General features: G+C 41.3%; 2 protein-coding genes across 5 annotated transcripts in view; one reads left to right on the plus strand and one right to left on the minus strand.

Annotated features, from left to right (window-relative positions):
- The window catches only part of LOC126981764 (neurobeachin-like), a 237,496-nt gene that overhangs the window by 69,105 nt on the left and 153,391 nt on the right, over positions 1-15,000 (minus strand). The gene's annotated exons all lie outside the window — the stretch shown is intronic.
- Positions 3,501-13,503, plus strand: LOC126981765 (adhesive plaque matrix protein-like). Its single transcript, XM_050833293.1, has 3 exons — positions 3,501-3,635; positions 9,626-9,922; positions 12,596-13,503. Exons 1-3 carry the CDS (start codon positions 3,621-3,623, stop codon positions 13,226-13,228), a joined length of 945 nt encoding a protein of 314 aa, XP_050689250.1. The 5' UTR covers positions 3,501-3,620; the 3' UTR covers positions 13,229-13,503.

Genomic DNA, 15,000 nt, shown 5'->3' on the forward strand with positions numbered 1-15,000 from the left:
AAATGGAAAAGAAGAGAAGAAAAAGAGAGAAAAGGTAAAGTGACAGAGAGAGAGAGAGAGACAACCCTTTCCTCCAATCTTGCCACAAAACTTCTACATTCATCACACACTCCCTCCTTCCCTCCCTTCCTCCCTCCCTCCCTCCCTCCCTCCCTTCCTTTCTCCTTTACGATTCAGCCATCCATCTTCCTTTCCTTCCTTCCTCCCCTCCCTCCCTCCCTCCCTCCCTGGCGTTCCTCCCTCACTTCCTCCTTTCTTCCCTCCCTCCCTCCCTCCAAACATCTTTCTTTCTTTCTTCCAATACAAAATTTATTTCAATCTTTCTCTGTCCTTGTTTTCTCCTTCTTTAGTTTGTTTGTTTGTTTGTTTGTTTGTTTGTTTGTTTTATTGCTGTTATTTTTTTATTTATTTTTCTTGTTCATTTTGTTCTTCCTGTTTCTGTTGTTTTCGTTCTTCTTCTTCTTCTTCTTCTTCTTCTTCTTCTTCTTCTTCTTCTTCTTCTTCTTCTTTCCTCCTCCTCTTCTTCTTCCTCCTCATAATTATTTCCACATTCGCTCTTTCCATCATTAGGTCAACCACACCCTTTCTCTCTCTCTCTCTCTCTCTCTCTCTCTCTCTCTCTCTCTCTCTCTCTCTCTCTCTCTCTCTCTCTCTCTCTCTCTCTCTCTCTCTCTCTCTCTCTCTCTCTCTCGAACCAGAAGTCGTAGGGTCGTAAAAGGAGGAAGAAGAGTAGGAGGAAAAAGAAGAGGAGGAGGAGGAGGAGGAGGAGGAGGAGGAGGAGGAGGAGGAGGAAGAGGAGGAGGAGGTCAAAGGGGAGTCATCAGTGAGAAGAAGGGTCAAGAGAGAAAGAGGAGGAGGAGGAGGAGGAGGAGGAGGAGGAGGAGATGGAGGAGGGAGATTACGTCACAGAGCGGCCAACACCTTAAATTAAAAACGCATTTCCTCATCTCCTCCTCCTCCTCCTCCTCCTCCTCCTCCTCCTCCTCCTCCTCCTCTTTCTTCCCGGTTTTTGTTGCCGTATTTATGACCTTTTCTTTTTTTCTCCATTTTTCCTTCTCTTTTTTTCTCTTCTTATTCATTTTCTTCCTCCTCAACATCATCAGGAAGGAGGAAAGGGAGAACGAAGGGAGGAAGGAGAGAAGAGAGGAAAGAAAAGGAGGAAACTAAGATGGAGGAAAGTAAGGCGGAAGGGGAAAAAATGGAGGGAAATACGGAAGAAAAATATGAATGGAGGAGGAAAAAAAAGAAAAAAACAAAGGTGGAAGGGAAATGAGGGAGGTCAGAGAGGAAACAAAAGGAGGGAAGAAGAAAAGAAGAGACGGAGGGAAAAAATGGAGGAAAGACGGTACTGTAAGAATCAATTAACCTGACCTTCATGCGCAGGTGAGAAACGACAGGTGTGTGTGTGTGTGTGTGTGTGTGTGTGTGTGTGTGTGTGTGTGTGTGTGTGTGTGTGTGTGTGTGTGTGTGTGTGTGTGCACACACACACACACACACACACACACACACACACCTGGGATGAGGTATACGTATTCGGTGTTCGTATTTGAATAATTATTAACAAGAAATCAAAGTATTTTCATTCGTATCCGAGTACACGGGAAAAGTATTCGTATTCTGCGAATAATCTGACGAATATTTGAGTACTAATAATCAGACATATCAGCCGTTGTTCCTTACACCTCAGCCTCCTGGGCGGACGTGTAATGGTCGTGTACAGGACAGGTTCATGAGCTCCTTTTAGTAGCATAACTATAGAACAGTGACGTGCCCACTTACGTCATGAAGGTATTTTTCAATAAAAATTATACATGAATGTATTCATGATTACTTTCAGGAAGAATTCGTATTTGTATTCAAATTAAATGCATTTCAGTGAATTCGTATCCGTATCTGTTGGAATTTGAAGTATTCGTACTCGTATTCCAATACACAACTCTTGTATTCACTCCATCCCTGCAACACACACACACACACACACACACACACACGTTAATGCCTGTTCACACATAATTCAACTGTCCCGTTTTCTTCGCTTCTCCAGGAACTGAACGGAAAACGAACAAGAATGGAACATTAGGAAAACAATCAACACGCGATAACAATAAGAGTTCCGTGTAGACAATTGTGCGAAAAAATATAAATTAGTTAAGCGAAATATAAATAAAAGGAAAGAAAATGCGAGAAAAATCGATTTTTTTTTATGCGAGAATGTAGAATCCGTGCGTGTGTGTGTGTGTGTGTGTGTGAGAGAGAGAGAGAGAGAGAGAGAGACACACACACATTTAACCTTAGTCCATAGAAAAGTTGATAAAAGAAAACAAGGTGAGAATTAAACAATAAAACAAAGGAGAAAATGAGACAAGAAAAGAGAGGCAGAGAAAGAAAAGAAAAGAGAAAGGTCATTTTTTTTGTCGATAAATAGATAAAAAAAAATAATAAACTTGAAGACAAAAAAAGAAGACAAAAGAAAACATATAATTAAACTGAAGAAAAAAAAAATATGGCGTAAAAATTAAGTACAACGCTATCCACACACACACACACACACACACACACACACACACACACACGGGAACACGTACACACACAAAAAAACGCAGTAATTGTATGTGCGTAAGAAGCGAGACGGAAATTAGCTTAATGAGGTGCAAACTGTGTGTGTGTGTGTGTGTGTGTGTGTGTGTGTGTGTGTGTGTTTGGAATTCCGTACTGCTGAGAAAAGACGGGAAAAGAGAGAGAGAGAGAGAGAGAGAGAGAGAGAGAGAGAGAGAGAGATAACAGCCTATGATTGATTGAGCAAACGAGAAAACCCAATAAGTGAAAACTGATATCAAAATTAGAGAGAGAGAGAGAGAGAGAGAGAAAGGCACGGAGAGCGAAAGAAACAAAGAAAGAACAAAAAGAAGAAAAGCACGAATGAAATGAAGAAAAAAAAAGAAAGAAGAAAGGAAGGAAGGAGAAGGAGAATAAGGGAGAGAGACAAACATGAGAACATATGAGAAGACAAGAAGAGGAGGAGGAAGGAGAAGAAGAGGAAGGAAGATAAACAGGAAGAGATAGAGGTGTTGAAGAGGGAGAGGGAAGAAGGGAAGAAAATAGATAATGAAGAAGAGAGAGAAGGAAGGAAGGCGAGAACCAGGAAGGAGGAGATAAGAATGCTAGGAAGGAAGGAGATAAAAGAAGGGAAGAAGGAAGAGGGAGAGGGAAGGAGGGAGAGTGATGGAGGAAGATGTGGAGGTGCGTAGGAGTGGATGAGAGAACTAAGGAAGGTCGGGAGAGGGAGAGAGGGAGGGAAGGAGAAAGAGAGAGGGAGGGAAGGAGAGGGAGGGAGGGAGAAGAAAAGAAGGGAGGGGAGGGCGTGGAAAGAAGCTCAGTGGGGAGGGGGGGGGGGTTGTTGTTCAGATGGGAGAGATGAGGGAGAGAGAGAGAAGGGAGGGAGGGGAGGAGGAGAGAAGCACAGAAGGGAGGGTGGGAGAGAAGGGCATGAGGTGGGAAGGGAGAGATGAGCAGGGGGGGAGAGGGGGGGAAAGGAGGGGGGAGGGAGGGCATCACAGGTATATATACAGGTAAGAGAACCTTCCCTCGGTACATTCACCATCACCACCACACCTGAAGCCATGGGTGGGATACAGGTAAGATTGTTCACACACACACACACACACACACACACACACACACACACACACACACACACACACGCACACACATACATACATACATACATATATACATACATACACACATTCATACAGTCCTTACCAAGCCCTGTGTGCTTGTCGGACGTAATTAGAATTTTCAAGACTGGCAGGGAAGGTTTGGCAAGACGCAATGAAGCTGAATGACACACAGACGAGTGCCCCTCAGGAAGAGATTGCTGACTGACGGCTGCTTCAATTCCCCCTCGCTAAGATGTCACTCATTACAAACTCAAAACCAACGGCAATTTTTTTTTTTTTTTTTTTCGCTTTCGTTGTGTTCCAATTCTCCCTCGCGAAAAGATGTCACTCATTACAAACTCAAAACCAACGGCAATTCTTTTTTTTTTTTTCTCGCTTTCGTTGTGTTCCAATTCTCCCTCGCGAAAAGATATGTCATTACAAACTCAAAACCAACGGCAATTCTTTTTTTTTTTTTCTCGCTTTCGTTGTGTTCCAATTCTCCCTCGCGAAAAGATGTCACTCATTACAACCTTAAAACCCACGGCAGCTTCTAAAGAGTTTTCGCCTTCGTGTTGTACCAAGCTTTCCATTACTAAGACATGGCAGTCATAATACTCCAAAAAACAACGGCAGGTTCTATACATTTTAGCCTTCGTTCAATTTCAAGCTGACCCGAACTAACACAAGTCGGCCATAACGAAATAAAAAAACAACGGCAGCTTCTAAGTAGTTTTTCTTCACTGTTAAATTCCACAAACTTTACCTCGTTACTTTTTTCTTGGCATACTTGCGCCATACACTAAGTTTAAGAAAAAAAAGGAGCATCTAAGCTTTTTTGCCCTCCTTAACTTTAACATATTTTACTTTCAATTACCATTTTTTTTCTGAACCTGTGTGAGCCAAAATTTAACTAACCGAAAAATTAAAGGATGGATGCAGCGCGTATAAGTGGTTCATTGAAAGCTTGCAGGGAACGAAGTCTGGCCGAGTGACAGTGACTGAACAGGCGACAAAGGAGCGGCCGAGGAGGGGAAGGCGTGTACCCGGGCGTGAGTGTTGTCCTAGGCGGCATCAAAGGCTGTACAAGAGGGCAAAAATGGCCTCGTCTCAATAGCCTTTCAAGTCATAACGTTGCTGTATAATGTTATCACACGATCCATGCGCAAAGGGGGACAGATGAGCTAGATGGATGGGCAGATTGAATGATTGACGGATGGATAGATAAACAGAGGTGAATGGATAAAGATTCGTTGACAGATACATATATACATAAATACATACACAAATATTCAAACACACACATTCATACATTCATACCTCTCAATAAGCTCATGTCACCTATATGTGTATTTTTATTATTAGTTTCTGTGTGTGTTTTGTTCTGCTTTTGTTTCTCTTTTTAATTATTTTTTTCTCTTTATTTACCAACCTAATATATGCTTACACACACACACACACACACACACACACACACACACACACACACACCTTTTCCTACTACCCTTTGTGATATTTTCTTCTCTCACCTTCCATATACTTTCCATACGCGCATACATACATACATACATACATACATACACACACCTCTATCCAGTACCCTTTGTCACATTTCCTATTCACATTTTATTTACTTTCTGACTTTCACTTTTCTTCTATTGTTATTATTGTCCTCCTCCTCCTCCTCCTCCTCCTCCTCCCCCTCATCATCATCATCATCATCATCATTCTCTCTTCCTTTTCGACCCTTCTACTTCTACCAATACTACTACTTCATCTATTTCCCTTTCCTTTTTCTTCTTCTTTGTTTTCTTCTTCTTCTTCTTCTACTACTTCTTCTTCTTCTTCTTTTTCTTCTTCTTCTTTTCCACTTGCTTCTCCACTTCTCAAATCTGTTTCCCACTCAACCTCATCTCATTGGAGGGTGGATGTGACTTTAAAATCCATACATCCATACATTCGTACTACGTTTCATATTCTCAATCATTTCAGGCCTTACGCACCCACATATTCGACTAGGTTTTCGTAGAGGTAGTGGGAATTTTCATGGATACCGGTATAAGCTTAGTAATAGTTTTTTGACAAGGCTTCCGGATCATGAACGTGAAGAAACAACTCATGCAGGAGAACACGACTAATCTTCTTGGTAGACTTTGGAAATTTTTGTTGCGAGGCGAAAACGTAAATTGAAGTAAAATATATAAAGTTCAGAGAGAGAAAAACAGAAAGAGGAGAGGATTGCAGGATGAGGAAGAGGGAAGGAAAAGAAAACAAGAAGAAAATAAAGATAAAGATAAAGAAGAAAAAAGAAGAGGAAGAAGCAGAAGAGGTAGAAGAAGAGGTAGTAGTAGTAGTAGTATCAGAAGGAGAAGAAGAAGAAAAAGGTAATAGAAGATGAAGAAAAGGGAGAAAAGGTAAAAGAAGATGAAGAAAAAAACAAACAAAAAAGCTGAAGAAGACCAAACACAAGGGAGAAAACGGAAATCGATATACGCAAAAAAAATAGAAAAAATAATGGGAAAAAAACGATGAAGGGAAGGAGGAAAAGAAGGAGAAAGGCGAAGGAAGGCGTCGATGCGATAGCCACTAATTACTTATCGCAAACGGATACACAAAAAATCCATATTCCATTTTCTTCGCGGTGAAAGAAAACGGGATTTCACTTTCTGGGAGGGAAACTAATATTTTTCCCTCACCGTCCCTCCCTCAATTTTTTCCTCCAATAATTATTCTCCTTCCCTCCCTTCCTCCACCTCCTCTTCTTCTCCTTCCTATTCTCCTTCCCTCCCTTCTTCCACCTCTTCTTTTCTTTCTCTCCTTATTCTCCACTCTCCCTCTCCCTTTCTTCCTCCCTCTCTTCCTCTTCCCCTTTAATTCATTTCTCCCTCCTTCCCTTCTATTCTTCCTCTCCTTCCTATTCTCCACTCTCTCTGTCTCTCTTTGTTTCTCTCTCCCTTTCTTCCTCTTTCATTCTTCCCTTCTTCTTTTACCCTTTCATCCATTTCTTCCTCCTCTTCCTTTCATCTCTCCTCTTATTCCTTTCCTTCCAATTATCTTCTCTTTCTTTCATCTTTTCTTCTTTTCTTCTTCTTCTTCTTCGTCTTCTTCTTCTTCTTCTTCTTCTTCTTCTCCTTCCTCCTTTTATTCTCCTTGTCTTTTCTCCCCTTCCTCCCCGCCCACTCTTCCTTCCTATTATTTCCTCTTTCCGTGTCCTTCTTTCTTTGTTCCATAAACTCTCTCTCTCTCTCTCTCTCTCTCTCTCTCTCTCTCTCTCTCTCTCTCTCTCTCTCTCTCTCTCTCTCTCTCTCTCTCTGAACTAATTTTTCAGACTAATGAAAAGATTCTCGTCAAATGAAAATTACGCGGCAAAACTTTTAATTATTTTTGTCTTTACCCCAAAACACACACACACACACACACACACACACACACACACACACACACACACACACACACAGCCGCTTCCTCCTCAACAAATCTTTCCTCCTTCAAGTTCTTCCCTTCCTTTCTTCCTTCCTTCCTTCTTTCCTTCCGCTTATTCTTTTTTTTCTCCTCCTCCTCCTCCTACTCTTCCTTCTTCTTCTTTCTTGAAAATCCTAGCTCGCTTCTTCCTTTCTTCATTATTTTTTTTCACTTTCCTTCTCCTTCTTCTTCTTTTAAAAATCATTCTTTACTTCCTTTCTTTTTTTCTTCTCAAATTTCGTCCATTTCTTCCTATATTCCTTCTTCTTCTTCTTCTTCTTCTTCTTCTTCTTCTTCTTCTTCTTCTTCTTCTTCTTCTCCTCCTCCTCCTCCTCCTCCTAAATCTTCCCTTCCTTTTTGCCCACAAAGTTTATTATTCTGGTTCCTTTTCCAAACTTATCTCCTCCTCCTCCTCCTCCTCCTCCTCCTCTTTTTTTTTCTTTTCTCTCTTCCTTACATCTTTCTCCATCTTCCTCCAGAGCCAATCTCCCAAATTTGTCCTCTCTCTCTCTCTCTCTCTCTCTCTCTCTCTCTCTCTCTCTCTCTCTCTCTCTCTCTCTCTCTCTCTCTCTCTCTCTCTCTCTCTCTCTCTTTTGTTTTAAAGAAAAATATTTAGCTAATGTACTCTCCAATTTTTTTTCTTTTTTCTCTTCTACCTCCTCCTCCTCCACCTCCTCCTCCTCCTCCGCCTCCTCCTCCTCCTCCTCCTCCTCCTCCTCCTCCTCCTCCTCCTCCTCCCACTTTCTCTTAACAGGCAATTAAAGGAGAATTTAGTCTTGTTTTGTGCCTCTTTCGTGCTCATAAAAGAGAGAGAGAGAGAGAGAGAGAGAGAAAATAACATAACACGCCTCTTCACCTTTTGGCCTCATCACACTTTTAGTCTCTCTCTCTCTCTCTCTCTCTCTCTCTCTCTCTCTCTCTCTCTCTCTCTGACGTAACCTTTGTCCTGGCCCTCTTTCCCCATCGTTTTCTCCCCTCTCCCTTCCCCCTCCCCCTCCTTTCCTCCATTTCTCCCCCTTTCCTTCCCTCCATTCTTCCACTTGCTCTTTCTCTCCATTCCATTTTCTATCTCCTCCTTTCCTCCATTTCTTCACAATTTCCTCCTTCCCTCCCTTTCTTCTCCTATTCTTCTTTTTCTTATTTTCTACCTTCATCCTTTTCATCCTTTCCACATTTTATTTTTCTTCCATTTCCTTTTCACTCTTCATTTTCTTCCTTTTACGTTCCCTCTCTTCCTCCATTCAATTCGCTCATCGCCTCCTCCTCCTTCTCCTCCTCCTCCTTTCTCTCCATTCCTACCGTCTTCCTCAAAGTGGGTGGAGCAATTTCCTCTCTCTCTCTCTCTCTCTCTCTCTCTCTCTCTCTCTCTCTCTCTCTCTCTCTCTCTCTCTCTCTCTCTCTCTCTCTCTCTCTCTCTCTCTCTCTCTCTCTCTCTCTCAATGCAAACACGTACTCCCATTTTCTATTTCTTTACTTTTACGCCTGATTTTCGTTTTCTATTAATGAAAGTTTCGTTTTCTTTCTGAATCTATAAAGCGCCATCGGAATTCCCGTTTTCTTCGATTCAAAAATGGCGAAGCTAATTTCTCGTTTTCTTTGTTGTCAGAATTGGAAAGCGTGGATTCCATTTTCTCCGGCAAATATTACGCGTTCCTCCGTTTTCTGTGAATATAAAAGAAAATGGGATTGACATGGCTGACGTTTGATTTGTATTTTTGTATTCGTTTATTCCACATTTGCTGAACGATTTAAATTTTCTCTACGTTTTTGGCGTTCTCAGTGATTTCCAGTCTATTGTTTCTTCAGTATATTCGTTTCTTCTCCTAAAGTTGCTCAATTTGCTCCTAAGTTTATATTTCAACATTTTCACTTTTTTCTTAATTCAGTATTTTTTTTCAGTATCTCCACGTTTAGTATTATCTATTGTTTAATTTACATTCTTACGTTTTTCATAGTATTTGCATCCATTTCTTTACTTTTATTTCACACTTGTTAGAGTTTTTATTCAACCCTTTATCAATGCATCAAAATAAACCACCATCATTTAAATTTCTGTATTAGACACCATCACAATTTAGTTACCCTATAGTGAAACCAAACTGTCAAGTCCGTTTTGGCGTTGGCTCCCGCGGCTCCATTTCTCCCCTCTGCTCTGCCACACATTCCCAACACCTATTTTTTCCTCTCATGTGTTACCTAAAGCTTACATATGAGAGGAAGAGATAGGTGTTGGGACTGTGTGGCAGAGTAGAGGGGAGGAAAGGACCCGCGGGAGCCTATGTCAGACCGGCCTCGACATATTTGGAAGACTATAGTTAGACACTTTTTTCTGCACCACTGACACCACTGACTTAGGATACATTTTCTTTTGTCAAACGTCTTTTCCAATAATGAAAACTAAAAAAAATCATGACATCAATGTTTTAACCTTCCCCTCTCAAGGAAAGAAACATTATACACGTTTTCTGTGACTCACAACTAAACCTCATCCCGTTTTCTTCCAGCTGAGCGCCGTTTTCTTCGCGATGGTGGCATGTGTGGGCAGCTCCCCCGCCGGCCACTACTCCCCCATCTACACACCCGCCCTCTACACACCCGTCTACTCCCCCTACCCTCCCCCGCCCCCCCAACACGTGCACTCCGGATACCCCTCCGAGCCTGCCTACAAGCCCACACACCTGCACAAGCCTGTGACCTACAAGCCTGCCGTCTACAAGCCTGCCCCGTCTGCTCACAAGCCTGCATTGCCCTACAAGCCTGTCCTCGGGATTAAGCTTGATGATGACGATGATTATGAAGAGGTAAGAGGGAGAGAGGGGGGTGGGGAAGGGAAGGGAAGAGGGGAAAGTGTGTGTGTGTGTGTGTGTGTGTGTGTGTGTGTGTGTGTGTGTGTGTGTGTGTTTCTGCCTATTATCTGTTTGCATGTATGTATATATGTATAAAGTGTGAAATTATGTATGAGCGTCTCTCTCTCTCTCTCTCTCTCTCTCTCTCTCTCTCTCTCTCTCTCTCTCTCTCTCTCTCTCTCTCTCTCTCTCTCTCTCTCTCTCTAATATATACAGTTCAGACTACTGGATCGGAATGGGATTTAAACAGATTTATAGAGAATTCTGCAGCGGCTGTCGAATAACCGAGAGATTATTAAGAAAGGAATGACAGGGAACTCATATTGGAGCTATCTGCAGGCTGTCAATACCCACCCACCCATAACCACCCACCCTACCCCAACCACCTCTACTACCACAACAACTAAAACTACTACCACAACTACTACTATTTCTTATTTGCCTACTCTTTTTTTATCCACTTTCCTACCTCTATATATCCATCCTATGCATCCTAAGTCTTTCTATAAGCCAATGCGTCAAGCTGTCTATATATCCTATCAGTCCTTCTATCCGGCTATCCTGTTATGCCGTGTAAGACCCCAGGGATGGTTGAGGGATTGACCGATGTCCTACGCTTAACAAATTGTTTTCAACATTTTCAGGGTTTTATTTATTCATCCTTATCAATTTAGCTACCCACATCTCAACCTGTCTATCTATCTATCTATTATATTTATCTATTCCTCAGCTACGAATAGAAGAATAGGTGTTGGCTGTCATATATTCATCTTTTTTTTCTTTTTTCTTTTTTATTACATCAGAGGACACGGCTCAAGGGCAATAAAAAGAGTACAAAAAAAAAGCCCGCTCCAATCTATCCTTTATCGATCCAAAATAAAAGAATAACTGTTGGCTGCCTTAATTTCAACCATCTATCTTTTATCGATCCAGTTGTCTATCTATCTGCTTCCCTAATTGGCTCACCTACACCTGGCAATTTAACCTAACTGTCTATCCACTTGCCAACCTACCCATGTATCTATCTAACTATCTATCTCTCTACCTACCTGTATCTTCCTAATTGCCTTCCTTCGTCCTTACCTGCCTCATTTATTTAACGGCCTGTGCACTCAACCTACCTACCGACCTATCAACCCATTTTCCTATTTGTCTATTTACATATCTACTACTTGTCTATCTATACAACGATCTATCTATTCATGCATCGATCTACGTATATGTCTATCTTATTTATCTACTTTATCTATTCACTTATCATTCAAATTATTTATCTACCTATCTATGAATCAATATATTACGGTGAGATTTTCATTTTCTTTGTTTTTTTTCACGTTTTCTGAGTCATTCCCATTTTCTTTGTGATTCCTCTCCGTTTTCTGTGATTTCCATTTTCTTTCCTTTTAACTTCAAGCTGCTCTATCTCCCTATCTATTTATCTACGTTTCAAGCTATATATTTCCTTATCTATGAATTTATATATTAAGATGAGATTCCCATTTTCTATGTTCTACATGTTTTTTTCTGAGTCATTCCCATTTTCTTTGCGATTCCTTTCCGTTTTCTGCACTTTCCATTTTCTTTGTTCCTTCATTTTCTTTGCCATTCGTTATCTGAAGGCTGCTCGATTTACTATTTCAATGATTCTATATATTTACTTATCAATAATTCAGGTTATTCGAATATTAATGAAACTATTTACATGTCAATATATCTATGCATTTACCGATCAAGGAATCAACATATTACCCTCTCTGGCTATGTATTTCACTAAACTATCCACGCATCAAAATATTTACCTCTCAATAAGTCTAAATATTACCCTATATATCAATGATTCTAACTATTAGAATATTAATGAAACTAATAACACGTCAATATATCTATACATTTACCGATCAAAGAACCAATATAATAACCTATCTATGTATTTCACTAAGCTATCCACGCATCAAAATATTTACCAGTCAATAAGTCTAAATATTACCCTATATATCAGTCTCAACACTCAAATGGTAATGAAGCACACGCTGGAAGGCACGTCGCTTCACTCACACGCCGCGTTCCCCAAGCAACCCTTCACGCATCCTCCCTTCCCATCTCGAGCCCCTGGCAATGGACATTTACCCTCCATCTGCATATTTACTTATCAGCCTACAGAGTAACTTATCATTCCACCTATTTATTTACCTTTATCTGTGTATGAAGTATCAATGCATCTATATAATTACCTTCTCTATATGTATTTACCTGTCAATGCATCTATATATCAACCTTCACTCTAAGGTCATATTCTTAAACACCTGTCTGTCGTATGTGTCATGGGCCTTTCCAGGGGTAGATTAATGATCCTAATGGTAGTTTGACCCTTCCTCTGTGCCTTGAATGTGAAAAAACACTCAAATTCTTAAAACACTTCGGTCTGTCGTATGTGGTATGGGCCTTTCCAGGGGTAGTTTAATGATCCTAATGGTAGTTTGACCCTTCCTTTGTGCCATGAATGTGAAAAAACACTCATGAAAACCCGATTAAGCTCATTCTTTGCCTTTGGAATTATTTAAAACGTGATGAGTGGAAGCGTCTCAGAACACCAACCTATATATCAACCCATCTATCTATGTCTTCCAGGACCCCAAGCCCTACGCCTTCGACTACGGCGTGCGCGACGACTACACCGGCTCGCACTTCGGCCACAGGGAGAAGAGCAACGGGCGGGAGGTGAAGGGCTCGTACCAGGTGGCGCTCCCCGACGGCCGCCTGCAAAAGGTCACCTACACGGCCGACCACGAGAACGGCTTCCAGGCTGAGGTCACATACGAGGGCCAGCCTGTGCACCCCTACAAGCCTGAGGGGAAATTTGTGTTACCGGTTTATGGGAAATCCAGTTCCTTTTCCCCTCTTCCTTCTCTCCCGTCTCTTTCTCCTCCTTTCGCTTCCCATTCCAAGCTTCATTCCTCCTCTGTTCCTCTTCCTATCCTCTCCGCTAAACCCTCTTCGAAACCTTCCTCTTCTTCCTATAAATCAAAGCCTGTTTCTCATTCCTCCTCCTCCTCCTCCTCTTCTCGTCCTTCCTACAAAGCAAAGTCATATCCTCTCCCGTCTCATCCTCCTCCTCCTCCTCCTCCTTCCTACTCTCCCGCCAAGACCGATTATAAGCCATCTCTCTCCCTTCCCTCCCTTCCTCCTCCTCTTCCCTATTACCCGGAAGATGCTGTTTATAAGCCGATTTACGACTCCGATCCGATTTATCATTTTTATTAATTAGTTTTTGAAAAAGGTTCGTAGTTTTTTAGATTTTTTGCCCGTTTCTTTTTTTTTTTACGTGTTTTATCGTTGTATTTCTCATTGTTTGTTTGCTCTTTTTAATCTCAGTTTTTGTTTTTCTTTCTTTTTACCTTTTCATCAATTTATTTTAACTACTGTTTTATCTCGCTTTCTCTACACGTTTATTTTTTGTTAATTTTTCAATCTTTATTTTAGCTTCTCTCTCTCTCTCTCTCTCTCTCTCTCTCTCTCTCTCTCTCTCTCTCTCTCTCTCTCTCTCTCTCTCTCTGAGTAGAGAAGAAGAGAGAGAGAAAACAGTGATAGGGAGGGAGAAAAAAAAATCCCTCTACCCTTGGCTTCTACAAACTCAAAAAAAAATAGAGAAACTTTGGTGATAAACATTTTTTTCTCCTCTTTTTTTCCCTAATGAAAATATTTTCTACCTGCCAACCTGTACACCTTGCCTCTCTCTCTCTCTCTCTCTCTCTCTCTCTCTCTCTCTCTCTCTCTCTCTCTCTCTCTCTCTCTCTCTCTCTCTCTCTCTCTGTGTTCCGAAAAGTGAATTTTGTCGGGTTTTTTCTATTTTTTTTTAGTCCACTCTCCTATACAAATCTCTCTCTCTCTCTCTCTCTCTCTCTCTCTCTCTCTCTCTCTCTCTCTCTCTCTCTCTCTCTCTCTCTCTCTCTCATGACGTCACTGCGATCACCCAACTGAATGAGATGAAAATAAAAGTTGTTTTTTCCCTAAACACTGCAAAGGTTTTTATAAATGTTTCATCATAGGTAAATCATACGAGAGAGCGAGCTAGAGAGAGAGAGAGAGAGAGAGAGAGAGAGACCTGCACCGCCGTTCATTTATAAGTTCTTGTCACGAAAAAGGAAAAGGGAAAAGTCTGTCGCGCTCAGGTTTATGTTTTCCTTCTAAACTTTGGACGAATTTCTCCCCAAGTTTGTGAAAAAAAATATGAATAAGTCTGAATTTGTTGTTTTTCTTACCTAGTAATATTGGTTGTTGTTTTTTCTCCTCTTCTTCCTCCTCCTCCTCATTTTTCTTCCTCCCTGGTTTTCCTCCCTTCCTTTCCTCCTTTCTCGTCTTATGATCGTTCCTTCTCTTCCTCCCTCCCTTTCATCCCTTTCCTCCTCCTCCTCCTCCTCCTACAATCTTTTATACCATTTTGCTCCTACAATTTTTCCTAACGTTTCCTCTTTCTCTCACTCCCCTTTCCTCCTCCTCCTCCTTCTCCTCCTCTTCTTCTTTTTTATTCCTCTTCCTCTTCGTCCACCGCTATTCCTTCTCCTCCACTTCTTCCTTCTTTCTTCTTCTCTAACTTTTTTTTCATTTTTCTCGCTTTTCTAACTTCCTCCTCCTTCTCCTCCTCCTCCTCCTCCTCCTCCTACGTGACACTTAGATAACTAACCCAATGTGCGTACGTGTGTGTGTGTGTGTGTGTGTGTGTGTGTGTGTGTGTGTGTGTGTGTGTGTGTGTGTGTGTGTGACCGTCAAAAAACGTACACAAGGATACCTACACAAGCATCGTACATGTAGACTAAAATTTGTTATCCTTCAAATTCATTTTATTTTATTTGTTAGTTGATTTACGTATTTTTTTTTTTTTTTTTATCCAACACTTGACATTTCTTCCAACTTTCCTCCTCCTCCTCCTCCTCCTCCTCCTCCTGCTCCGAAAAACCTCCGTTCCATCTTCATCCGCATTGAAAACAACCATCATCCCTCCTCCTCCTCCTCCTCCTCCTCCTCCTACTTCTCTT

This window comes from Eriocheir sinensis, chromosome 49 (assembly GCF_024679095.1).
Source record: "Eriocheir sinensis breed Jianghai 21 chromosome 49, ASM2467909v1, whole genome shotgun sequence".
NCBI classification, from domain to species: Eukaryota; Metazoa; Arthropoda; class Malacostraca; order Decapoda; family Varunidae; genus Eriocheir; species Eriocheir sinensis.